Below are 25,593 nucleotides of genomic sequence, written 5' to 3'. Positions count from 1 at the left end.
TTCTACAGGTGAGTTAGAACAGCTTAACCAATGTACTACTGCACCCGCATGCCATCATGGAGGCTCACTTTTGAAGTTAGCACTAACACAAGTTGGATGGTCCATTTTCACTGTAGCACAGGATGTGCAATGCTCTATTATTGTCAAAAAGAATGGACTTCTACAACTTCTGCTGACTTCTGTAAGCAAAGGACTTCTTCTGGGTCTATTTCAAGTGAGCTCAGGTGCTTAGGAGAATGTTACACCCCTGTATCATTTGCACGCATTAAGCATTCTTAATATGGTCAATTTTCAATAGCTCTAATTCCTGGAGTGCTAGAGTGAGACTACAGCCAATATATATTTCATGATGTCATGAACCTATACAATGATTTTAGTAACAAAAATATGTCTTATATACACTCAATCATGGTAAATCAAAGGGAATTCAAAAATGTATGTAATAACTATGGTAATTATTCCCTTTGCATCTTTAATTCTGAGTGACTCAGCCTCTCTGTGATGATCTTATACCTGGACACCTATATTGTCCGTCAGTACAATTCATTTTGAAATGTTCTTCTTTGTTGTTTTATCTTATTTGGACGTTTACTAAATTTCACTGATCCCCGTCCCAACTTATTTGAGACGTGTTGGATTTATCAAATTAGAAATGAGTACATATGTCCCCCAAAACAATATTTTTTCTCGGTTTTAACACTTAATATGTTGTCTTTTCACTATTCTCCATCTAATGAATAGATTGAATGTTTTGAAAATGATAGCATTTTGATTTTATTCACTGTTTACCAAACGTCCCAACTTCACCGGAGTTGGGGTTTGTACAAGGACAAGGAAAGAGGGAAAGGGGGCAGGCCTAGGCCACCAGATTGACTGGAACTGGCCGAGAATGGAGGGATAATGGATATATCAGACTGCAAACATTGAACTGCAATTTGGGGCATGTTTTGGTTATTTCCTCTTATTTCTACCCATTGTTTATGAATTGTTCACAACATTATGCAGAATGGATTCACAATGAGTGTTGCTTCAAAATGGTCTAGCTGATATCACAGAATTATTGACTTGGAATTGCAATGCGTTGATACAGTGATCCCATTATGTTTTTTTTGTAGTAATGTAACTAACTACTTTCAAAAGTAATGATACCCAACACTGAACATCACTACTGTTGTTATTGTTACCATTCATAAGTGCATCGATATGAAACAGTGATTAATCTTTTGTTTGGAATGGTGACATGGTATTATATCAAAATCATCCTTGTATCTCACCACAATCAGGTCATTGAAAAGGAAGACCTCTCTCTGATGCGCAGCCTGTTTTTGCGATTTGTTCACATCAGCCACTTCAAATAGTCGACTGCAGCATACAAGTCGTCTGTGGGGTACTGAGAGCACCTGAAATGACAATAGTTTGTACAATATGTGCAGGAATGACATATGCTATGTATTCTGAAGCACTCTAATTTGACTGACCTCAAAAAGCACAGTCTCTTTCTATGGACACTTGACTTTGGCTCTTCTTCTCTGGACCATGCATGCACAGTCGACAATTGTGGACACTCTTTGATACTTTAGAGAGTGTTTCACTTTTTGCACTATTTGGCTGATCTGTACTGCCCTACAAAGCAAAAAGGCAGTAACTGCGCTGTTGTCAAAAATGAGTTACTATGACTTCAATGACATATATATCAAAACATTAATTTAAATAAATTGATTAATCTGCATAAAAGGTGGTAATATAAAGTAACAAAACTGCTGCATGTCAATAATGTCTCCAAAACTACTAAGACTGGATTGCAGTATCATTTTAAAGTCATTTTACTCAGTTTGGAGCTCTGTGCAGTTACTGCCTTTTTGCTTTGTAGGGCAGTGTACCACTCAGCTATGGCGCATGTGATGAACAACTCGTGTGTGTGCGTGTGTGTGTGTGTGCGTGTGTTCGTGTGTTCGTGTGTGCGTGTGTGCGTGTGTGTGTGTGTGCGCGCGCGCGATCCGCCTGTGACTACCGTAAATGTATGTACGTGTGTGCTATACCTACTATATTGTGCAATAATGTACTGTATATGTCTTCTGTATTCTGTATGTATGTATGCTACATTTCCTCCGGGATCAATGCATGTTACTCTACTCTACTACTAAACGTGGACCTAAGTCCAACTTTTGAGGCCATACAATTTACTCACAGTCTTCATTCCAGCAATGCTTTGTTCCACTTTGCTGACGTAGGTGACATGGTCCTCATTGGAGCGAAGTTCCCTCTGCTGAATACGTTCATATATACCGACCACCATGTCCCGAGGTATGTCAGCACCATCATCCACACCTTGTAGAGAGTAGAGAGTAGAGTATCATTTATGAATACCGAGGGAAATCAAGGTGTCCATTAGCATACATACATTGATACATAATACACAAGACAATACACCCATCATTACACATATATTAACAATATAGAAAAAAGTGCTCAATGTGTCAAGATGTAAAATACGAACATACTGATGAACTGTTTTAACCATTTGACAACACATTAGTGGAGGAAGAGTGACCCCTTTAAACATGTGAATTAAGCTGTTATCTGTTTGTAAGTCAACAGTAATCACACTCTTGCATTATCCCGAAAAATATATAGCCTGTGGTGTTATTTCACCAAATACAATGTGTATAAAATCTAATAAAAACTTGTTCTAAAAACAGACGCTACATGCAAAACAGACAACACGCATATCATGTAACAACACACTTGAAACCTTAATTTCCCCCTGGAGATCAATAAAGTTACTCTACTCTATTCCTCACTTTACCTCTCAAGTTTCGTATGAAGTCCTCTAGCATCATCTTGCGGTCTGGTTTAATGTTAGGGCTGTACATGTCTGTGTTGAGGAGAATGACTGCAAACGCTAGGATGAAGATGGTGTCTGGATTGTGGAACTGCTGCACCACATCTGGATTGCACATACAGTAGCGTTGGCTGAGAAAGACGATATTTGATAGTAAGACACAAATGTTACACATTTTCAAACTAAATTGGACATACACAGATTTATAGGCCTAAGTATGCAGTGTTGGGCAACTTACTCAAAAACTGTAATGCATTATTGATAACATGTTACTGCCTTTACAAAGTAATCCCTTACATAACAATATTATTGTATTTAAAATGTAAGGCATTACACGACATTTGAATTACTCGTTAAGTTATTCTTGGCAAAATCACAGTAAATATGGATTTGCCAATTTACAGTGTAAGATATTGCGGTTTACAAAGGTCCTCTAGAGAGGACAAAAATGAACTGCTGGTAGTCAGGAGGATATTATATGGATCCCACTCGCATTAACTAATCTCAGGTCAGATTTACTTGCTGTTTGGGGTGTTATGGTGCAGCGCGCTAAGCCCCCCACATTTGGGCTTGCATGCTCACGGGGACCCCGTTTCGAGTCCGACCGGGGTCATTTCCCGGCCCTCCCCCATCTCTCTCTCCCAATCATTTCCTGTCTGTTCTCCACTGTCCTGTAATAATAAAGGCCGGAAGGCCCCAGAAAATAGTAAAAAAAAAAAAGAAAAAAGATTTACTTGCTGTTTTACTTGTGTACTTAGACTTAGTCAGATTCCAAGATTAGTAAGATTCCATCTTGCTTTTATCATTTCTTAATGAGGACAGTCTGGAAATTTTCAAGAGAAGCACACCCATTGGTGAACAGATGGCTCTAAAATTGACAGGTTACTTTTAAAACTAGCTTAGTAAACTAGACCAACTCAACTAGCGGTAAAAATACTTTTGCCTGGGGAGTTGGTAAAGCCCTGTTCATTGTAAGACCACAACAACAACACAAAAGAGGCACCAGTCCTACCTAAAGGCCTCTATCAGTCGCTCCACCTTCTGTGCCTCTCCTTGGACTCGAATGTGGGCCTGGAATTTCCTCAGCGCTTCATCCAACTCCATCCCGGAAAAGTCCATCTCATCTACAACACAGCTACAGACAAACACATACTACATGTATTTGATTTGATTTCATTCCACATCAAATGAGCCAAAGCCCCAAAATAACTTCAAAAGGGGTAAAATCTAAACAAAGTCAATTATCTTAGATACCAGTCACACAATCATTGAACCTGTTTTTTACAGTTTGACCATGTTCAGACAGAAATATATCCAGAACAATTTGTGCCAGCTCTATGGAATCTTCTGGGCCAAGAGTCCCTAGTCCACAGTTGCATGAATTACTAGTCACCTACACTACTTAATTTATTGTATTTATGTGTTAAAATGTTTCCAAAGTTAAAAAAAGGAAAGTCATCGAAACACCAGTACAAAGTCAAAACTGGCAACAAACAAAACACAGGAATGCCACAAATCAAAAAATGAAAATAGAATATTTGGCTCCCCTGCCATTGTTCTACCTTTTGTGCAAGAGATGTCTGTTGCTGTACAAACAAAACATGCCGTCAGTGTAGACGTGAAAGCCCATTGGGAAACTCCAACTCTCATTGTCATTGTGACACAGCACACAAGTGAACACTGCACACTGCACACAACGAAATTGCATTTATGCCTCACCCGTGCAAGGGGGTAGCCCTCAGTGGCGCCCCATGGGGAGCAGTGCGGTGGGACGGTACCATGCTCAGGGTACCTCAGTCATGGAGGAGGATGGGGGAGAGCACTGGTTGATTACTCCCCCCACCAACCTGGCGGGTCGGGAGTCGAACCGGCAACCTCTGGGATGCAAGTCTGACGCCCTAACCGCTCACCCATGACTGCCCATGACGTGTACAGTAGTGCTCAGATGGAAGATAACATAAAGACGTTAGCCCATTTCCCATCATGTGCCAGGTTCCTACTATGGATGCAGATGACATTTTACCACTCTCTTTTTTTATTCTGGTCATGTCTGCCCACATGTAAAAAGGATAATTCAGACACTTACTCAAGTACATCCCGGTTGAAGGGTTTTTTACTGTTGCCAAGAAATTCTCCAATCATCTGCCGGCTCAGCCCCTTTCTCTGGAGAAGGAAATGAGCCACACCAATGGGAGTGTCAGGAATGAATCCACGAGAGATGAGGAACTGCAGGCCTTTATCTGGATTGCTGCAGTGGGAGGACACAAAAAGTCATCGTCTTGAGCCGTTCAAACCATTTGGTTCAGTACACTCAGGTGAAGTGTGATGTTTCTGCACATGTGTGATATTTCTGAATATGATTAATTTTCACAACATTAGTTTGTAAGCTCAGCCCACAATCAAGCAAAAAGCAATTGAAAGTTTTCTGAATTCCCAACAAGCCTACACTGTAAAACATTTAAGCCAGTGAAATGTAAAAAGGTAAGTTGCCCTGTTGCCTTAAGTTTGTAAGTTAACTCAACTTGAGAAAGCCTCGAAACTTAAGGCAGCAGGGCAACTTACCTTTTTGTGTTTCACTGGCTTGCAATGTTTAACAGTGTAGGCCTGTGGGGAGGCTTTCTCAAGTTGAGTTAACTTACAAACTTGAGGCAGCAGGGCAACTTACTTTTTCACGTTTAACTGGCTGCAATGTTTTGCAGTGTTTCTATCTACTCACATGTTGAAGAGATTGAGACCGATGCGATAGAGCCGTTTCCGCATGATGTCTGTGGAGAGGGTGGGGGACTTACAGCTCACTGGGTTCTCACACTGGTACCGTGGCAGGCTTAGGATCATCGTCTGTAGAGGATCTTTAGATGAGCCCTCGGAGGCAGAGTTGGCAGAGTTGGATGTGCTGCTGCTGCTCATGCGTTCAGAGCTGTTGTCCGTGACCTCCAATTCGCTGTGCTTGGACGTTAGCACCTGTAATTCTGGAGATGTGTTTCTAGCCACACTTTCTGGTGGTGCTTCAGAAGGATGTGTGGAGTTTGTGCTCTTTGTTGTAAATGCCTTCTCCGAGTCCTCCACTGTTTCTGGGGGTGGGAGAAATGGTGTGGGTGGCTCCTCCTCCTCCTCCACTACCTCCTCCTCCTGTAGCTGATCTTCCTCGAAGGATGTCGGAGGTGCGGGAAAATCCTCATCTTTATCCTCCCCAGAGTCTTGCTTTGTAATGGGGGGCTGGTGCTGTTGTTCTGCTGCTGCCACGCTCTTCTCTTTTTCTTTGGCTAGGGTTTGAGCATCTCGTTGGCTTTCCACTTCATCTCCCAGCTGGACAAAGCTTCCCACTGACACAGAGGTAGAGGACTCCACGACAGAGGACGACACGTGGATATTTTGGCTATCAATCTGCACTGTTACATCCCGAAAAGCCATCATCAACTTGCTGGTGTTTCGAGACATGTTCTCATAGTTCTCTACCTGTGTTGTTATATGACCTTGCAGCGTAGTCGAATTCAACATGTCTCCCTCTTCCAGGACACACGGGTGTTTTCTTGCAGCACTGAAGCTCTCGCTGCTAAACTGGTATGTGCTACCGTCCTGTAAAGAACATATAGTCTTTAGGCTCCAATTACTGAGTGCATCATCAATGGACTTGGCAAGAGACTGCACTTGTTCGTTGAAGGTATCCTCCAAGTCTGTGAGATTGCCTCCAACAGTGGCCGGTAGTGACGGGGAGCGTGCCAAGGGAATGCCTGCCAGTCCACATCCCTCTGCCAGCGCCCGCTCAGCTGAGAAGCCCTCTGGGTTCTGCACGCGCACCTTGCGCAGTGAGATGCGGCGTGGCAGGCGGCTCTCAAGCAGCGAGTTGCGGATCTTCTCAAAGTTCTTGCTGAGCTGGTACTGGCGGAAGGCCGTCTGGATCTTGCAGGCGGCACGGCGAGAGATGAGGTGGCCTCCATACTTGTGCTCTAGCATTTCGATCTGTTGAGAGAGTAGTGTGAAAAGTGTGTGAGAAGCTACTTTAACATATGAACTTCTTCAACATGGAAACACACAAAAAACAACCACGAATACAAGAATGGAAAAATACAAATGAAGACACAAGTGGTGATGATGGACCCTCACACCTCAGATGTCTAAAATATGTGACATTTTGTCACCCAAAGACAAGGACACCTTCTCCAAACAATCAAGAGTGAAAAAAATGTTGTGTTGGTGCATGCGGTTTTCTGTATGTGCCACTGTGAATGTGTGGAGTCAGTAAACTAGTCAGAATTTAATAGTAATCTGTACAATTTGAGTGGTTTTGATGCACCTGGGACCTACCATTATCCCAGGTACGCTATGTAGGATTGTAGCTGGAGTAGGTATTGCAACTATGCTGCTCATTGAAAATGTGTTGACTTTCCAAATGTGATCTGTACAAATACAAGTACAAGTACAATGTACAAGTAATAAACTAATATTTACTAGTATGACCAAAGAACAAGAGGTTTTGCTGCAAAAAAAAAATCTATTTCTGGAAATTTTAAATGGCGGACATGGAGAATATCCTCCTTTTCATGTATGAAAAATGCAATTTTCCAAGTCATAAGGAATACTTAGAATTTGAGGGTGGAAGTATGCACATGAAAAAGGTATCATTTGTGAATTCTGAATTCAGCATGAATTCTGGAAATAAACTACTAAACATATTACACAGTGCACCTTTAAATAGTCAAACCTTGACATTTCTACAAACACCATTTCCTATCTAAGGGGAAAAGTGGTTTTAAATCAACTTCACACACAAATTCTGAAGTTGCTTCAATCAGGCGTTAAATTCTGCAAAGTCTGTAACACTTTTCCTTCTAAACCTCACTACTGCTTTTTACACGATAGAGCATCCTGCAATGTCCTCCTCACCTTGCTCCGGTATGGAGTTGGTATTAATTCAGAGCCATGGAATTCAGAGTTGTGACAACCGGTGTACAGGAAGTCGGTTGGTCAGAGACGGTCTAAAGGAATAATTTACTCTCTACTCAGCCTTTCCATTCTTGGTTGGTAGGTTGCCTTCTTTCTAAACTTTCAGTATATTAAATGATTTAGTATTAGGTTAAGTTAGTTAGGTTTAGCTCATTTTTGGTTCATTTAAGTTTAGTTCTGTAATTTTTTTTTGTTTTTTCGTTGCTATTTTTGATTTCATTGTTTTCTACTTATTTTGTACAGAATATTGGTCAACTGCTTTTGTTTCTAAAGTGCTTTGTAAAACAAACTGACATCAACACATTGACATTTAAACCACACATGGAAGTAGCAGAGAGTCTCAGCTGAGTAGGCTACCATTGAGGCACTGACGCCAAACAGAAGTAAGGTAGACTGAGTACAGTTGGGTAGGCCTACACTTTTATTTTTCTTCCCTTCTACACAGAAATTAGACTATTAAAAGGTCCTAAAAGAATGTTGGGTAACACTTCCAAATAAGGGGCCATAATTAACAGTAAAGTAGCTACAACCTAATACTTAAGTAAGAGTTAATAATCATTACTTAATGCCACATTAGACACATATTAAGTAAGGGTTAACGTTCGGCGAGAAGGTCGCTACCGTGGAATAGCAGCACGACAGAGAGAATCTTTAGACCCCGACGCGGAGCGGATTATATGGATATACTTAAATGATTCACACATGGCGGGGACATTTCTTTAGGCCTATTTAATGTTAAGTCAAAAGATTGTTGCTGCGCAAAACAAAACAGTGCCGTTGTGGAACACCGCTAGGCAACAGCTAGGTAGCCAGGACAACAGGTGTTGTCTATCACAGCAGCTGATTAGAGTCTTGTTTAAAGTCGCTTTAGCAGTGAAAAGTCTTGTTGCCATTGACAGCGGTCTGTTATAGACCAACCCGTCCGTTATCGAAAAATAACAGACGTGCGAACGTTGGGGAGCCCCGTTGAAATGAATGGAGCATTCGACCGATGACGTCACAACCATATAATAATTGTTATTAATGCATTAGTAAGCAGTTACTTAACTATTAGATAACTATTACCTTGTGTTACAAGTTAATAGCATATTATTATTTAACTAATAGATAAGTAAGGGCACAGTTAATAGTTAAGTAGCTATCAGGTCATACTTAACTAAGGACCAAAATGAACACTTACTTAATACAAAAGTAAGGCATAACTAATGGTTAATTAATACATAAATATTGGGTTTTGGGACCCTTATATTAGAGTTGGCTGAGGATAATTAATGGTTAATTAATAGATAGATATTGGTGTTTGGGACCCTTATATTAGAGTTGGCTGCGGATAACTAATGGTTAATTAATCGATAGATATTGGTGTTTGGGACCCTTATAATAGAGTTGGCTGAGCATACCTAATAGTTAAGTAATTAATCTACTGTGACATCTAGTTTTCACTCATTCAAATTACTGTAATAGTGGCAACAGGAGCCATTATATAGCAAAGATTGGACGTACACTTCTCAATGATGGTGGGGTGATGAGATGTATTTTTTCCATGTACCACTTATTAATTTTAATGGTAAAAACCCTACAATAAATGCAGAACATTATGAAGAGTAATAGTTTTGAAGCGAAACTAAACCATTCCTTTGTGATAATTAAGTTAATGTTTGAGAATATTAGCTCCAAGAAGTGCAGTGTATGATGGGTACGCAATCTACAGACAACAATATTTCAGTATTATTTAATCATTAGATATGCCTTGCTTTTGTATTAAGTAAGTGTTAATTAAGGTCCTTAGTTAAGTATGACCTAATAGCTACTTAACTATTAACTGTACCCTTACTTATCTATTAGTTAAATAATTATATGCTATGAACTTGAGACACATGGTAATAGTTATCTAATAGTTAAGTAACGGCTTACTAATGTTTAACATGGGAATTAATAACAATTTACATGTGTCTAATGTGGCATTAAGTAGTGATTATTAACCCTTACTAAAGTATTAGGTTATAGCTAATTTGCTGATAATGATGGCCCCTTATATATATGGCCCCTTACCATGTGTCTCAAGTTCATAGCATATAATTATTTAACTAATAGATAAGTAAGGGTACAGTTAATAGTTAAGTAGCTATTAGGTCATACTTAACTAAGGACCTTAATTAACACTTACTTAATACAAAAGCAAGGCATATCTAATGATTAAATAATACCGAAATATTGTTGTCTGTAGATTGCGTACCCATCATGCACTGCTCTTCTTGGATCTAATATTCTCAAACATTAACCTAATTATCACAAAGGAATGGTTTAGTTTCGCTTCAAAACTATTACTCTTCATAATGTTCTGCATTTATTGTAGGGTTTTTACCATTAAAACTAATAAGTGGTACATGAAAAAATTACATCTCATCACCCCACCATCATTGAGAAGTGTACATCCAATCCTTGCTATATAATGGCTCCTGTAGCCACTATTACAGTGCTTTGAACGAGTGAAAACTAGATGTCACAGTAGATTAATTACTTAACTATTAGGTATGCTCAGCCAACTCTATTATAAGGGTCCCAAACACCAATATCTATCGATTAATTAACCATTAGTTATAGGGAGCCAACTCTAATATAAGGGTCCCAAACACCAATATCTATCTATTAATTAACCATTAGTTATCCTCAGCCAACTCTAATATAAGGGTCCCAAAACCCAATATTTATGTATTATTGATGATGTATTATATATTATTAAGTAAGTGTTAATTTTGGTCCTTAGTTAAGTATGACCAGATAGCTACTTAACTATAAACTGTGCCCTTACTTATCTATTAGTTAAATAGTAATATGCTATTAACTTGTAACACAAGGTAATAGTTATCTAATAGTTAAGTAACTGCTTACTAATGTTCAACATATGCATTAATAACAATTAATATGTGTCTAATGTGGCATTAAGTAATGATTATTAACCCTTACTTAAGTATTAGGTTGTAGCTACTTTACTGTTAATTATGGCCCCTTATTTGGAAGTGTTACCGAATGTTGTTTTGGACAGAACATATTTTCAGGATGTGGGCAAATATATAATCACGGAATTATATCATGTTTATGTAATTAATTAAATGAAAAAGGTGCACTTTTGTCCCAACTGTACCCTGACTAAAAAACGGTGGGGTACAGTTGAGACATAGCAGAGTTCAGTTGAGACACCATTCTAATCAATGGGAGGTAATAGCCATGGGAGCTAATAGCATGGCCGATCGCAAAATACTGTACTCAACTGTACCCGTTAGCATCTTTATATTGGTTTTACATAGTGAAATTAGCACTACAGGCTAGCGTCTAAACTGTCCCCTTCTGGCCAGATCACACATTGATAAAGATTTTAAAATGGTTTTAACTGTTATGATGTCAGGAAATATGTCTGCTTTTAGAGCACATATCATGGCTTGCAATCATGTAACTTATATCAAGAGGATAACTACTGGTCATTAGATATTCATTGTTAAAGGACCATGGTGAAGTAAATCTGACCTGTCGAAAACAGCATTTTCCCAATATCTTTGGATCTGTGTTCTGTGCTGGTTTCAAATTTCCCATGATCTAAGAGGATATCGATGCGCATGTCCACAGCAAAAATTAGATCAGAGTTACGTTGTTACCCTGCGATATTTGGTTTGTCTCAACTGTACCCTGTACTCAACTGTACTCAGTCTACCCTAGGCCTACTCTAGTGAGATTATGTAGTAGATCTCCTGGATTGATACCCAAATGCAACCCAAAAGGTAACTTGTTATATTAGTTTATGTGTGGTGTGTGCTCCAATGACAGTATAGATTTATAGGAATTTATGATCTCTGAATAATATTATGTCTCCTTTCATTCTTGAACTGATGCAACTGTGCATAACAATGCCGACACTAGGCTAAACAACAGGGCTCAAACACAAACACATTTATCCCTTGTCCAACACAGAAAGAAAATTGAACATGTTAGAGGGTTTGAAAACGGGACTTGGGGAAGTGCAAATGTTTATTGAATTGAACAAATTCAATTAATTTAAAAAGGCCATCCTCACAAAGCATGTGCGGATTGCGGATCGGACTCAGAGCTGCGGTATGTCAACAAGTTCTGTTCATCTCTACGCAAATTAGCATGGCGACCATTTGGCCATTATCCAATTTAAATAGATCAATTGAAGATTGAATGATGTGGAGGAGTAGGGATTTCTCTCCTAACAAGTAGTTTTGGATGCAAAATATAGTATACCTAGACTACAAATAACTAGGAAGTAAAAGCCCGTGCTCAAGGGATTAGGCCTGCCACATTCGTTTCTGATCAGAAAGTGACCCAAAAACTCAAGTGTGTGTGACATGAAAAATCACGTCAAACAGTTCATTAAGACAACATTGTGCTGTTATTTGTGGGTAGTTATCTTACTATATTGCTAAAACATGTAGGAAGAGACATCTTCCCTCTGTAAGTCTGCTCATGTATTCCAGCAAGTTAGCTTAATGTAATGCGGTAATGGATCCCAGAGTGTAAGAATGCCAAATACTGCTATGAATGCAATATCTGGTTCCGAAATGTATTGGAATAATGTATGCATACATTTGCCTCGCTTCTTTGATGTATTGATTTCAGAGAAGAGCTGCTAGTGGCAGAACAGATCAGGAAGTGCTACTCAAGGTCCAGAGGGACCAAAATCACCGAGACGCTAGTGCAGCGCGAATATCCCGCTACGGTCGCTGACGTGGGATCTAGTTTAGTGAATGACGTATTGGGCAAAGTCGCTGTCCGTGGTACTGAAGTGTCAGTGAGATTTGATCAGACCATGGACCAAGAAATTTTGAGTAGGGGGAGAAAAAACAGGAATAGAACTGGTAGTGGGGAACAAATGAATGCTAACGATGAGATGTTCACGTAAATGGTGAAAGCGGGAGGCAAGCGGGGAGGAGGAGGGGAGAGCAGGGAAGCGAGTCTGACTGAGCTCGGAAACCTCTTCAAACATTGACAGGCAAGCGCAGAAACAGCAGGTGGGCATTAAAGGGTCAAAGGAGCATGAGAGGTGGGCATTAAAGGGTCAAAACAGACAGGTACACAAAGGAGCAAGTGGCATGGCGGATGTTACAGGTGCGCAACAAATTTTGTCATACTCCTCCTGAACTTCGTTCATACATAAACGCCATTTAAGGGATCAGTGTTAGGCATGGGTCAAGTTCAAATAACCCGACGGTGTCAGTTTTCTTCATGTATTTTCTCAGATGATCACAACATATGCAACCATATTTTCTTGCATTTTCTTCAGTCTGAAAGGAAATGACAAAGGTCTGCAACACTGTTTTATGCTCCCAAACGGCACAATGTTTCAGATTGTCAGTCCTTCATCAAAGTTGCACTTTGATAAAGGACTGAGCGTCCAAATCGTTGTGCCATTAAACTTTGTTTGGGTGCTTAGAACAGTGTTGCGGACCTTTATCATTTCCTTTCAGTTATCTTCTGTTTGGTCCAGCACCTGTGCTGCTATTGTGCGCACATCTGACTTTCTGAATGCACTGCAGTGTCTCTTAATGACTCGGCCAGAGATTCAATCATGTTTAATCATGGTTAATATGGACAAATACTGCAGCTATGAAACAACAACCGAACTTTCAGTTCAATTTCCTTGTAGTCTTGCTGATTTTAAATATAATCCTAGTTTTAGATGAAGTGGGATTTAGTACACATTTTTGTTATTATCTTTAATTAACGCAAATTTCACCACACATGAGAGACTGAGTTATGTTTGGCAAGATTCCAAATCCCGAAATAATAGTTTACATAAGTAGTAAAAAACAAACCCTAGATATGGACAGTTGGTGACATTACTGTCCCCCGTTAAACTCTGTTTGACGAGCTGGCTCTGCACACACAAATGATCTGACTCAAAGACAAAACAATGAGGTTTTTTTTACAGATCCCAGCATCCCTACCTGCTTGTTTTTGAGGTCAAGAGACAGTTCATAGTCAGCCACAGACGACTGGGCGTGCGAGCAGCTGCTGTTCCTCCGAACTCGTATAGGAGAGGCTGTGTGGTGGAGACTCGCTCTTCTCCCCGGTCCCCAACAGGCTACTTCCCCTTCCTCTTCATTTTCCAGCTGACGTGGCGGCAGCTCCTCTTTCTCCTTCTCCTTCTCCTTCTCCTTCTCCTTCTCCTCCTTCTCATCCTCCTCCTCCACGTTCACTGTTACCTCACATTCCTCCTGCGTCACCTCCTCCTCCACATTACGCCCTATCAGCTCATCGTGGGCAGCAGCAGGAGCAGCAGCAGTCTGATCCGACTGATGCTGTTCTTCACCCTCAGTATCATCCTCATGTTCATCATCTCCTTCACCTCCCTCTCCTGTTTCAGTTACAGTTCTCGACACATCCTGCTGTGCCTGGTCAGAGTCTCCATCATCTAGCACAGCAGCAGAGCTGGCTGCCTCTCTCTCAGCACCTTCAGTGTGCAGAGCCTCAGCCTCAGCCTCAGTCTCACTGCAGAAAGGACGAGAAAATGCAGAGTGTCAAAACCATATTTTTTTGCCTCTGAACTCGGAAAGGGCAAAGAAGGATGGTGTCACCCCTCTTTGATGGGCGCAAAAAAGTAATTTTCCCACACAGCCTTCAAGTTTCAATCTGACTGCATTGTTATCTGCCGGTTGAACTTATCTTTAAAAATATCCCTGCACATAAAGAGGTATTTATTGAGAAGTAATTGCTTAAATACTACAATTTCTTATAACTATTTAGGAAATAAAATATTCAACCACTTCTGTCCAACTAGACGTTGTGATCCAGAATACATACTGCAGCAGATTATAACACATCTGCAGCAGATTTTGATCTATGTGTCCTAAACGTATGAGTCGTGACTGCTCCTACAATGGGATAGAGTCTCTTGAGCCATTAGGTGCATTGATCAAAGGCATTTCAGGCATTCGTTATGCTGCATACAGACCACCCACCATTTTCCCACATGTGTGGGAAATGAATATGTGACCTTGTAATCCCAAGACCAACTTCCTAATATTAGACAACAGCTGATCATTGCAATAGGTTTGCCAAAAATGTAGTAAACATTTTAATAGATACATTTCTAATTTATACAAATTATGCATAACAAAAAAGGTTGATTTGGAAAACCTGTTTTCTAACATTTTACTACCAAAGAAATTAAAAAGAGTAAACGTTGAGGTGCTACGCTATTAAGTAAGCTAAGTTAAGTGGAAGTTAAGTGGTCCTCAAATGCACAGGTTTGCACAGTTTTCCCACCGTGTCTGCGACTTTCTGTTGCCACTGCGAATTTCTTTTGCTTAACACGAAAATGCTCAGCTGCGCCCTGACCAAGACCATGCCTTAAGGCAGATTCAGAGTTTGTGTCAGTCTGTGCATACTTCACGTGCACAAATTGTGTGCGGCGTCACGTGAGCCAAAATGGCACCATGCCCCCCGTCGCAAACTCAAAAATCATGGCTCGGAGCAAAGTTGTGCAGTAGTTTAGAGAAGAGTAGCCTAGATAGAGCTACTGGCCTATCCTGCCTTACATTGAGGCAATTGTTTACTTTGTTTTGTAAAGCGTGTTATGTTTGGCGATCTATTTGTAAAACTCTGCAGCCAGAACAATGCTCTCACATGGCCTTGGAATGATCTGTGGAGCTATGCGTTAACTTGCAAAAGCATTGTACACACGTGATATAGCTGGTTAAAATCGGCCTGTCATCTTTTTACTTGTCATGATGCCATGTTGTGATTTTAATATGTTGTATAGGTATGTATAAACAGATCGACAAATATCAACATGTCATTGTGTGTTTTATTGCCCGATGGATTTAATGAATTCTTGTCTGAGTCTGAGTCTAAGTCTTATAGTTCTACTTGATGTGGTTTCACTTTCCATTTAAAGCAGTGCTTCCCAATCTTGCCATACCATGCCATGCCATGCCATAACATACCATACCACGTTAGCTACGATAGCCACATTAGCCGTGCTATATGTTTGATGAGGGCATATCGCAAAACACCACATTTTAAAGCTTTTACACAGTTCCAAACATCACCATCCTTACATTAAGATGAGGATAGGAACTTACGGCACGTTCAAATAGTCGAGAATCCCAAGAAACCCGACCTTAAAGAGGCACTAGGTAGGATGATTTGCGCGCTGCCCGTGGCATGCATATCTCAAAATCTACTCCGAAATGGGGGACGCTGTGGCGCAGCGCGCTAAGCCCCCCACATATGGGCTTGCATGCCCACGGGGACCCCGGTTCGAGTCATGTCCCGATCCCACCCCTTCTCTCTGTCCCACTCGCTTCCTGTCACCATCTCAGACTGTCCTATCAAATAAAGGCATAAAAGCCCCTAATATATATATATTAAAAAAAATCTACCCCGAAATGAAAAAATGCTGTTCAAATAAGCTCGCGGTGATACTGTTTTTCATCCTGGAAAGCCAGCAGTTGATACAAATCTGAATACCGTATGTAAAGCGATGTTTTCAAATGATACTCCCTCGGACCGTGCTGCCAAAACTTGCAAGTGGGGTTTTCTGACAGCGGACTGTTGAAGTGATCACTAGAGCCATCGTTCACTTAATTAAGACTTAAGAAAGACGGGAACGTGATTAATTAAACTTTTAATCCTACCTGGAGCCCCTTTAAACTCTGGAAAAGTGTGCGTGAATATTTGGTGACGCAATGTCAGGTCGAGATTTCTCTAGGTTGATCTCAGGCGGAAGTATATAACCACAAGTTCCCGAGCTGACGTTTTGTGTGACAACACACCCATCATTAATATGGCGCCCATGCATGCAACTGGCAAACAGTATCACAAATACTGAAAAATCATCTTGTAATCACTATCAACAACACCTAAATGTCATTCAATTGCAGATGCACATGTCAGTAATGCTGGTCTCTGACTGTTTAATTTAGCCAACTTAAGCTAAAATGATATGTTGTGGATGTGGGTTAATGAAAAAAACAAAAGAGAACCAAAACAAAACATGCATGATTCCTGATTGTTCCGGCATCTGTGTCGTTCATGCACCACAGCCCAGAACTCGGCTGTCTCGTCATGAGTGTCGTCAGCTGTCTCGAGAGCTCCCGAGTCCATGACGGCAACATTAGATAGTGAGTATGACATATGGCTCTGCTGCCTTACAGCAATGTTGGCTTCACAAAACAAAACAAAACAAAACACGCATGATTCCTGATTCTCCTACTGGAGACATTGACAATGGACTATGTCCGAAATGCCAATGACTTCTTTTGTAATTTGTCGGCCACAATACACATTTTGAACTTGCAAGCCTTGTGTGCGCCTCGTCTTTTTTGACTGTCTTAGAGCAAGTAATGGACCATCATCTTTAGGGATGCACCGATACCACTTTTTTGAAAACCGATACAAGTACGAGTACATTAATGTGTGTACTTGCCGATACCAAGTACCGATACCGATACCTTTTTACCAACAAAATACAATGAAAATAAATTTGTTTTTTTCCACCTGTGATATTTTTATTGTCCATTTCCATGTAGATTTAAATGTTAGTAAATGTATGAGGTGGCACTTTTTTCCATGCTGCTTTCAAGTCCACAGAACGTGGCAAGATTTGTTTTGTGTAATAGCAGTATCGTTCCTGGTATCGGCAAGTGCTTGACGAGTATGAGTACGAGTATAATGAGTGGTATCGGTGCATCCCTAATCATCTCCCATTAGCATAAATACGGGTGTTCCTCAGGGGAGCGTCTTATCACCACTATTACTGTACATAAATGACTGTGTGTCTTAAGTTTGCTGATGATACTACAATAGTGGGTTTCTTAATGGGTGATGAAACTGCTACAGACAAGGGATAGACCAGTTCTATATGTGGTGCAATGAAATCTTAATTTTGAATGTTTGAATGCACCCATTTGAACCACTTTATGTGAATGGAAATGATTTTGAGACAGTACAAGAGTACAAGTACCTAGATTCAATTATAGACACTAATCTCGCATGGAAAGCAAAAACTCTTGCAAGATACTCAATAGCACAACACAGGCTTTATTTTTTAAAGGAAGCTTCAAAGGTGAAGCTGTGTAGCTGCAAATGTGATGCAGTGATTTTAAGATCAGAATAGAAGTGAAAACTATCAGGAAGATTTCTGATGTTTACACTGTTATTAGAATGATATACAGTAAGCCTACATTAAATGCTTACACTATATTAAATGCTTACACTAATATTAGATGATCCATCCAACCCCCTATTGAATATGACCCCTCTGAATATTCCCCCCCTCCCCTCAAGACTGAAGTTTTAAAACAGATAGAGCCGTAACATTTGTTGTGCCTAGAAGCAATCAACTGTTAAATATGTAAAATTCAGATAAAGGGACTTTACTGTAAGGCATGCATATATACAGGTATATATAAGACAGTGTATATAGGCTTTTTATTGCCAGTATTTTATTTCAATCTACACAGGCAACTGTTTGTTTTCATAGGCTTACTTGTCTCTATGTAGCCTATTGCTGTGCTAGTCTGTATGTTTACCTGTTTGTTCTATGGCTCCTGAACGCAAGACAAATTTGTTGATGACAAAGGATATTCGGTTAAACCCCAATGGAAATTCAGGTGACCCTCAGGGGACATTTGTGGGATGGTTTGGGCACCCTAATGTTTTACTCCATACAAAGTGCATGAATACTCTGACTTTCATATACACTACTGTGTCCTTCATTTTCATTCGGTCAATGCCAAGTCATGTAACAAGGAGGCAGAAAAGAGAAAAAAGTAATTTACCATTTCATTGTCGTTTAAAATGTTGATGTGAGTGCTTTCGGTTCAGGTGTAGTATTAGGAGTCAAGAAGCAATCATTCAAGGTTTGTTATGTAGTTTGATTCTACATAGTACAGCAGGTGGTACAAAGTGGTTAGGTGTGTATTTGTTTAAGGAACGCACCCCAAGGTAGTGATGACTTTTGGGGAAAACGCATCACTCTGTTTGTCTTGGCTCTGTTGCACCTCTTGTGCCTTCATGAGGGCAACAGGTTGAATTGTTCAAAGCCAGGGTGGGAGCTGTCCTTGATGTTGTTCAAAGCCAGGACGAGAGCTGTCCTTGACGATGTCCTTGGCTCTGTGGAGGTAGCAGGAGGTGTAGATGGTCATCAGGGACATGGGAGGGCAGCCAATGGTCCATCATTTGGAGTCTCTTCATTTCCGCTGTGGTGCAACTGTCATACCACACATACTGTTTTCAGGCCGGCCGGAATGGTGCTGGGGCCCCATTCCTGCACCAGTTATGTTCGGAACCAAAGTGCTTACCTGCAAACCACCCGCATTAATACCAGGCTCTGTACTGTTCTGCCTGTTAACCAGATGAACCTGCTGATGTCTACATTCTCGTCATGTTTAATATCTTAAGTAAAACCTAAGGTTGTTTGGCTTGCATCGCAGACAAAGTGTTATAGTGAATGCTGCCATTTTCAGCATGAACACGTCATCCAGTATGAGATTAGATCCGGGAATAGGCACCAGCATGGTTCTCTGACGGCCTGAACAAGCTAACATTAGCGGTGTCAACAATGATCGATTCGGCGATCCGAATCGATGCGGGGCATGAACGATCCAGAATCGATCCGGCAAGTTCCAGAATCGATCCGGCAATTTATTTGAGTTTCAATTACTTCCATGGATATTTCGGGAGCAAATGAATGTTAAATTAAATAAAAGCACTTCAAAACATTGCAAGACTGATACAGACTGATACAGAAAACAGGCAATAAATTGTTGCTCAGTATCTGACTACTTGTATTGCCTCATCATGACTGAGTAGCCTCTTAGTGCAGATGGGGTCGCCGGCTGGCCTATTCACTATTTGTTGAACATACTCAACTACATCATAACAACATTGCTATGACAGTGCCGAGAGCCTTAAGTAACAGATTAAGACATAGACATTACAATTTTGGTGACAGTAAGGTTATAACATAGGTGCTGCGCTAAGGGGTTAAACATTTGCTTTGCTTTCAGTAGAAATGTAATGCATTGCAATGCATTGTAGAATTGGATCGGATCGGATAGAATCGAAACGAATTGAATCGCTACCTCCCGAATCGTGATCGAATCGGATCATGAGGGCAGTGCCGATCCATACCACCAGCTAACAGTGATACAGTAAATCAGCAGTCTCTGAATGGATGCCTGGTAGAGGTTCAACAGTATGCTGACACAAGTCCATCTCAACTGGCATCTTGAACCAGTAGATGTGATCCTTGAAGAGATGTTTATTCATTTCTACACCGCTGTGTCCATAGTCATCATGGAGACACTTGAGCGTCCTTGTCCTCTTGGCAGGACAAGCTGCTCCATCTCAGTGCCAGCTACCCTTGCCTTGATGTGCCTGCATAAGAAGTGGTTAAAAGCAGACTTCTTTTGACATTCCAATTGGCGGCGGATGGCTGTCGCCGAACCGCATCATAGCTCATTTGCATAATATTTGCTTAAGTCCAACTACAAACTGTCGCTTAAGTTGCTGAAATCGCCTGTCATCGCCCAAATCGCTTTTGTCTCTTCAGTCGCCAGCTATTCAATACAAAGTCGATTACTTCTATTGCCGGAATCGCTCCAGTCGTGTCTGGTGTATTTGTGCCATTAGATGGCCAGTGGTGGTCTCTCAGCCAGTAGGGGTACTTGCGTCTTTGGAGGATTGTTTCACTGGGGCTGTTAATGAGTAAGTATCTTAAACTCAATGAGTAAGTATCTTAAACTCTGCTAAATGCAAGTGGTACTAACTTATTCAGGCCAAAATTCAGTTTCTACTTAAATTTGATATTTCACATGCAAGCTCTACACAGCTTCCCTCAGCTTCCCTCAAAGGGGGCACACATACGGAAAGCCATTCATTACAATAAACATTGTGGGGCAGCATCAGATTGAAACAGCTGTCAGAACACCAATGCACTCTTATTTCCCAACACTAAGTATATGAAGAGTGTCGTTGCTAAATGACTTAAACACCATTTTTTGACTTTTGCATTTTAGTATTGTAAATGACTGTTCAGTCCTTTCAGTTACTGTATGTATGAATTCTTGCCATTCAAATATATTTTGAGAATATACTTTTTAAAGCTATTAAACATGCATTTGGCAATGCAAAGCAATGCAATGCCCAGGATAAAAAATGTAATTTTCCCAAAATGTTCCAAAATGTATATAAGTAATTTTTGCATTTTGTTATTCATATTTTCTTTTTGCTATTCACAGATAGATCAGCCCCAACCCTAGCTATCATTACACCTTACAATATCTAGTTTCCAACACCTCTATAATAGTGTACACACACTATTAGCACATCTATACTGCCGTGCAAAACAAGAACGCAGTAACTCAAAATGGTCGGAAAAAAAAAATATTTCGGAAATGGACTCTCGGTACCGAATTTGTCTTGTGTCAAAAAATGGTGGTCCAACACCGTCCCGTTTTAGAGAAAAATCATTTTGAAAGTGCAAAAATTACCCCAAAAAAGTTACTGCGGTGTTGTTGAGTTACTGCTGCACTTTCCAATGGGAATTGGTTTGGGAGTAGACATACTAGCCAAGAACGCAGTAACTCCTGCAGTAACTCCATTTTGTGGCAGTAATACCAGCCAAGAACGCAGTAACTCTATTTTAGACACATAAATGTTGTTTTTCGGGAGTTTTTTTGTGTGCATTTAATTTCTATCCTAAAAAAGCATTACCAGGAAGTGTCACCACCACTTTACCGACAACACAGTTGTCACGCCATATAGGAAACTTTGAAGCCTTTTTTCTCAGTTTGCAGTTTTCAGAGTTACTGCGTTCTTAAATTGTAGGGCAGTATGCTATCTATCTATACTGAAAAACCAAAGTATCCCATGACATGTTTTCATGGGTTTCAAACATTGTAGTCTTAGGTGTTTCTTTACCTGGGATTATCTGTATCTTTTATTGGATTCCTTTAAATTTACCTCGGTTCTGAGGAGAGATGACATGAATCTGGTGTGACTTCAGATGGTGAGACATGAAGTTTTGTGGAATAATTGTATGTATTTTGACTTTACATAGCTTGGCTTGGTATTTTTTACTTGCACTTTGTCTTTTTGACGGTCTTATGTCTTTTTGGTTTGGACGTTGACCTTGACATGTTAATATAAATAGTAGCCTGGGTGTGTTTTTCTCTGTTTGTCTCTTTGGTTTGGTCAGCCTGAATAAATGTTCTCACAGTGAGGGGGAAACACTTTTCACTTCAGTTCAGTTTGATTTGGTGCTTTAGTTTTGTGTTTGAGCTCTTATTTAACCTCTTCTAAGCCTAGGAATGTTTAGTTGATTTTGTACATTTTGGTTTAGAAGCATTTCCTGACCAGTCATTTTTTGTAGAAAATAAATATTTTTGGGGGGGGAAGACTCGCTGTCATTGAGGCTGCCGGCTCGGGTCTCACAAAAAAGGCTTAATTATCTAATTGCATTAACTATTGGCTTGAGTAAACACTCACATGTCATTCCCTTTCCTCTTGCAATGCTATTAAAAAGAATGAACAGATTTCTTCATGCATTGGGAAAACAAATTAGGTTGCCAATGTGCGGTGCGGTAAGTGGTTAGGACATCAGGCTTGCAGCCCAAGCATTACCAGACCTGCCTGGTTGGTGAGGGGCATTGATTAACAAGCTCTACCCAATCCTCCTCCATGGTTGAAAACATATTTTTTAAAGATATATAAAATGCATTTTGCAATGCAATGCCCAATACAAAAATGAATCAAATTTCTCAAAATGTTCCAAAATGGATGTGTCATTTTGCAACCAAGCTCTTCTATTTCATTTCTTACTTTTCTTATCCTTACTCTATCATCTTCCGCTACCTCTCCTTGTCCTCCTAGTGGTTGTTGAGCTCAAAATCTTCCTCCTTGACCTCCAGTGCGAGTAAGTTTTACAACGTTTTACTCTTCCCTCTCTCCAAATTGTATTTCAAACAGAAAAGCCAACCTTGTTTTGTTGCTTATTTGTGGTGCTCAGATGCAAAGAATTTGACTGTGCAACAGTGCTGCCAGACAGATGGTACAATTGTGTAAATAGTATCCATAAATGTGTCTGGTGTTTTTCACAAGTCTATTGATCATTCAGGAAGTGTGTAAAGCAGTGACATGTGCCTACAAGTGTTGTGTTTTATCATTTGCAAAGTGTCCGTATGCGTGTGCCTGTGCGTGTGTGTGTGTGCATTGTCTTTGGCTTTGGTTTAGAAAAACTCAACGGTTTTGCAAGATAGTGTGATAGTCACTGTTAGTGTTTTAACAATGTGGAAATCATGTAACTACGGTGGATATTAAATCTTACCTGGGAACTGGACTGGACTGACAATCAGCCTCGACAGCATCAGGGGCAGGGCAGCAGAACTGGTGCAGAACAGTCTGATTCCTGTAAGTAAAGATTAGGACATTAGTACTATATGTATGTACTATATATGCCTATGTATTTACTGAATGTATGCACGCACACACAAATGTAAACTCATACGTACGTATGTAAGTATGTACGTATGTATGCATGTAATTACGTATGCATGTATCATATTACACATTTACATGAAAGAGTTAACATACAGTTGGCACCAGATACTTTTTAAAACACTACAAATCATAACATAATATCAACATAAGATAGCACAACAGATTCAAAGACAGCTTCTTTCCTAAGGCTGTCACCATACTCAGTTCAAGTTTGTGTAACGGAGGTGAACTAGCAGAGTTGGTGTGGAACGTTAGTAAACCTCCCTCCCGAAGCCTCATACAATATTGGTAGTACTGGGCTATTGGACCGGTCCTTTAGTCCAGCGGTATCGTGCTGTGACTCCCATTGAAGTGGTGGCGAGTTTGCGGGCCCGAGAGGGACGGACTGCATAGTGATACGGGTTACATTTGCGCTGATGAACTCACATGCTTTTGCAAAATCGCTGGCATGGCACCTCCAATTCGGGTAGCCTTTGCACATGACAGGTGAAAGAGGGATTGGTGAAAGATTTAAATCAGAATGAAGGTGGGAGCTGGTAATGACAGCTGTCAATCACTCTCAGACTTCCTCCAGAACTATGTTTATAATAAACAACATTTGCAGTTCTACACTGATTTACACCACGGCCGAGATACTGTACAGCCCAGAACCCCCCTCCCCTCCCCACCCATGAGCCCTATGAGTGCCAAGCATGAAAAATTGTATGTCTGCTCCTGTCAAACCCTACATTGATGGTTGTGTTATGCATATAATTTCAAACAGGAGAATCAAACCTTTCCATCTATGTAATGACACTGTGATAGCTCAATAACTGACACGGTCACCTCCACCATTAATGCTTCCACTTGAATTCAAGTCAGGTCTTTTGTTAGTCTGAGAATCGGAGACTGTCATATTTGCACCACTGATGCCAATGCTACTGTATACATAAACTGTTATAATTGCATCATATCGAATCAGTTAATCTGCTCATTTCGATGTACTGTGCACTGAAAACTGTCCTATCTGCACTCCAGCCTTCTCAAGTCTGTTACTGTTATGTGCATGTGCACTTCCACTGGGATATGCACAAGTTTAGTTTATATATCGTTTAGTTTTATAGTTGGACCAGCCATGGCTCAAGCGGTAGGGCACTGTACTGTTAGGCCGGGGCGGGGACCCGGCTTCGGTTCCGGCCCCAAGTCATTTCCCAAACCTCCCCTGTCTCTCTCTCCTACTTACTGTATTTCCTGTCCCACTCTTCACTGTACTATCCTAATAATAAAATGGTGAAAAGCCCCAAAATATATGCATATGAATGTAGTAGCTTTATAGTTATAATATAGTTGTATAGCAGATTTATTAAATTGTTTCAATGCATATGTATTTACACTACCGGTGAAGTTTTAGAATAACTACTGTATGTGTGCATTTATTCTAGTGCATTTTTGTAGAGTTGCAACTGCCCCAAGATGTGTTGCAAATTAACAATCATACCTGCAGATGGGGGCATGCTTTGTCTGTCCATTCAAAAAAGTACCTGTGATACTGAAGGATATGCAAAAAGTGCTACACAACTGTACTACACTCTCCTCTCTCGTCTCTGTTCTTGCCTCCATCCTTGAATAGGTCCTCGATAAAACACCAGCTACATTTCAGTTTTCTGACTGTAATGCCTTAGTTTTCTTACAGACTGATGTTGACTAATGTTAATGCTTTTGGTATTTTTGTTTTTGTTTATTTTTATTATTTTATTGTATGTGAGGGGAGTTGTGTGCTGTGCATGTGCTGTTTGATTCTGTTGGTGTGTCTGTGCCCAACAACAGTCATAGGGGCCTATTTGAAAGACAATTAACTCCCATTATAGAGTCAATCTTCTATAGGAGCACAACTGTACATGGTTCCGCATGTCTAGTTAAGATATGATAAACTCACAAAGCTTCCTTTTGTAGGCTATTGCCTATTCTGCATTTTCAGTGCTCATACCAAGGCCAGTAAACCTATAGTTCAATCCTGCTGATGCCGAGGAGTGGGTGATGGGGGGCCCAAAATCAAATTGTGCTTAGGCCAATGATACCAGAGAAGGCCTAGTTGCTTAGTTTCAAATCAGCATTCGTTGTTCAGCCTCATATGTGCATTCTTTTTAGTCTAACAAAACATCAGCGGTAGGTAAATATTTTGAAAATAGGCCTATTTGGAGATAAAAAATCCAAGGCCGGAGACCTGAAAGTCATTCAGACAGTTAGGTACATTACTCACTCAGATGTTGTGGCGAGCCCCAGAGAGCGACCAAGGGTAGATG

At 40.4% G+C, this 25,593-nt stretch overlaps 1 protein-coding gene across 1 annotated transcript in view; it reads right to left on the bottom strand.

Annotated features, from left to right (window-relative positions):
• Window positions 1–25,593, bottom strand: part of iqsec3a (IQ motif and Sec7 domain ArfGEF 3a) — a 32,764-nt gene that overhangs the window by 6,684 nt on the left and 487 nt on the right. The window contains exons 1-10 of the mRNA XM_063218127.1: window positions 25,551–25,593; window positions 23,139–23,219; window positions 14,008–14,293; window positions 13,750–13,914; window positions 5,559–6,802; window positions 4,929–5,090; window positions 3,855–3,977; window positions 2,807–2,973; window positions 2,189–2,328; window positions 1,275–1,400 (exon numbers count right to left, since the gene is read on the bottom strand). The exon at window positions 25,551–25,593 is cut by the window's right edge and continues 487 nt beyond it. Coding sequence (XP_063074197.1) covers window positions 1,275–1,400; window positions 2,189–2,328; window positions 2,807–2,973; window positions 3,855–3,977; window positions 4,929–5,090; window positions 5,559–6,802; window positions 13,750–13,914; window positions 14,008–14,293; window positions 23,139–23,219; window positions 25,551–25,593 — 2,537 coding nt within the window. The remainder of the gene's footprint in view (window positions 1–1,274; window positions 1,401–2,188; window positions 2,329–2,806; window positions 2,974–3,854; window positions 3,978–4,928; window positions 5,091–5,558; window positions 6,803–13,749; window positions 13,915–14,007; window positions 14,294–23,138; window positions 23,220–25,550) is intronic.

This window comes from Engraulis encrasicolus, chromosome 15 (genome assembly GCF_034702125.1).
Source record: "Engraulis encrasicolus isolate BLACKSEA-1 chromosome 15, IST_EnEncr_1.0, whole genome shotgun sequence".
Lineage (NCBI taxonomy): Eukaryota > Metazoa > Chordata > Actinopteri > Clupeiformes > Engraulidae > Engraulis > Engraulis encrasicolus.
Note: the sequence above shows the minus strand (reverse complement) of the source record. Positions and strands in the feature narration are given on the sequence as shown.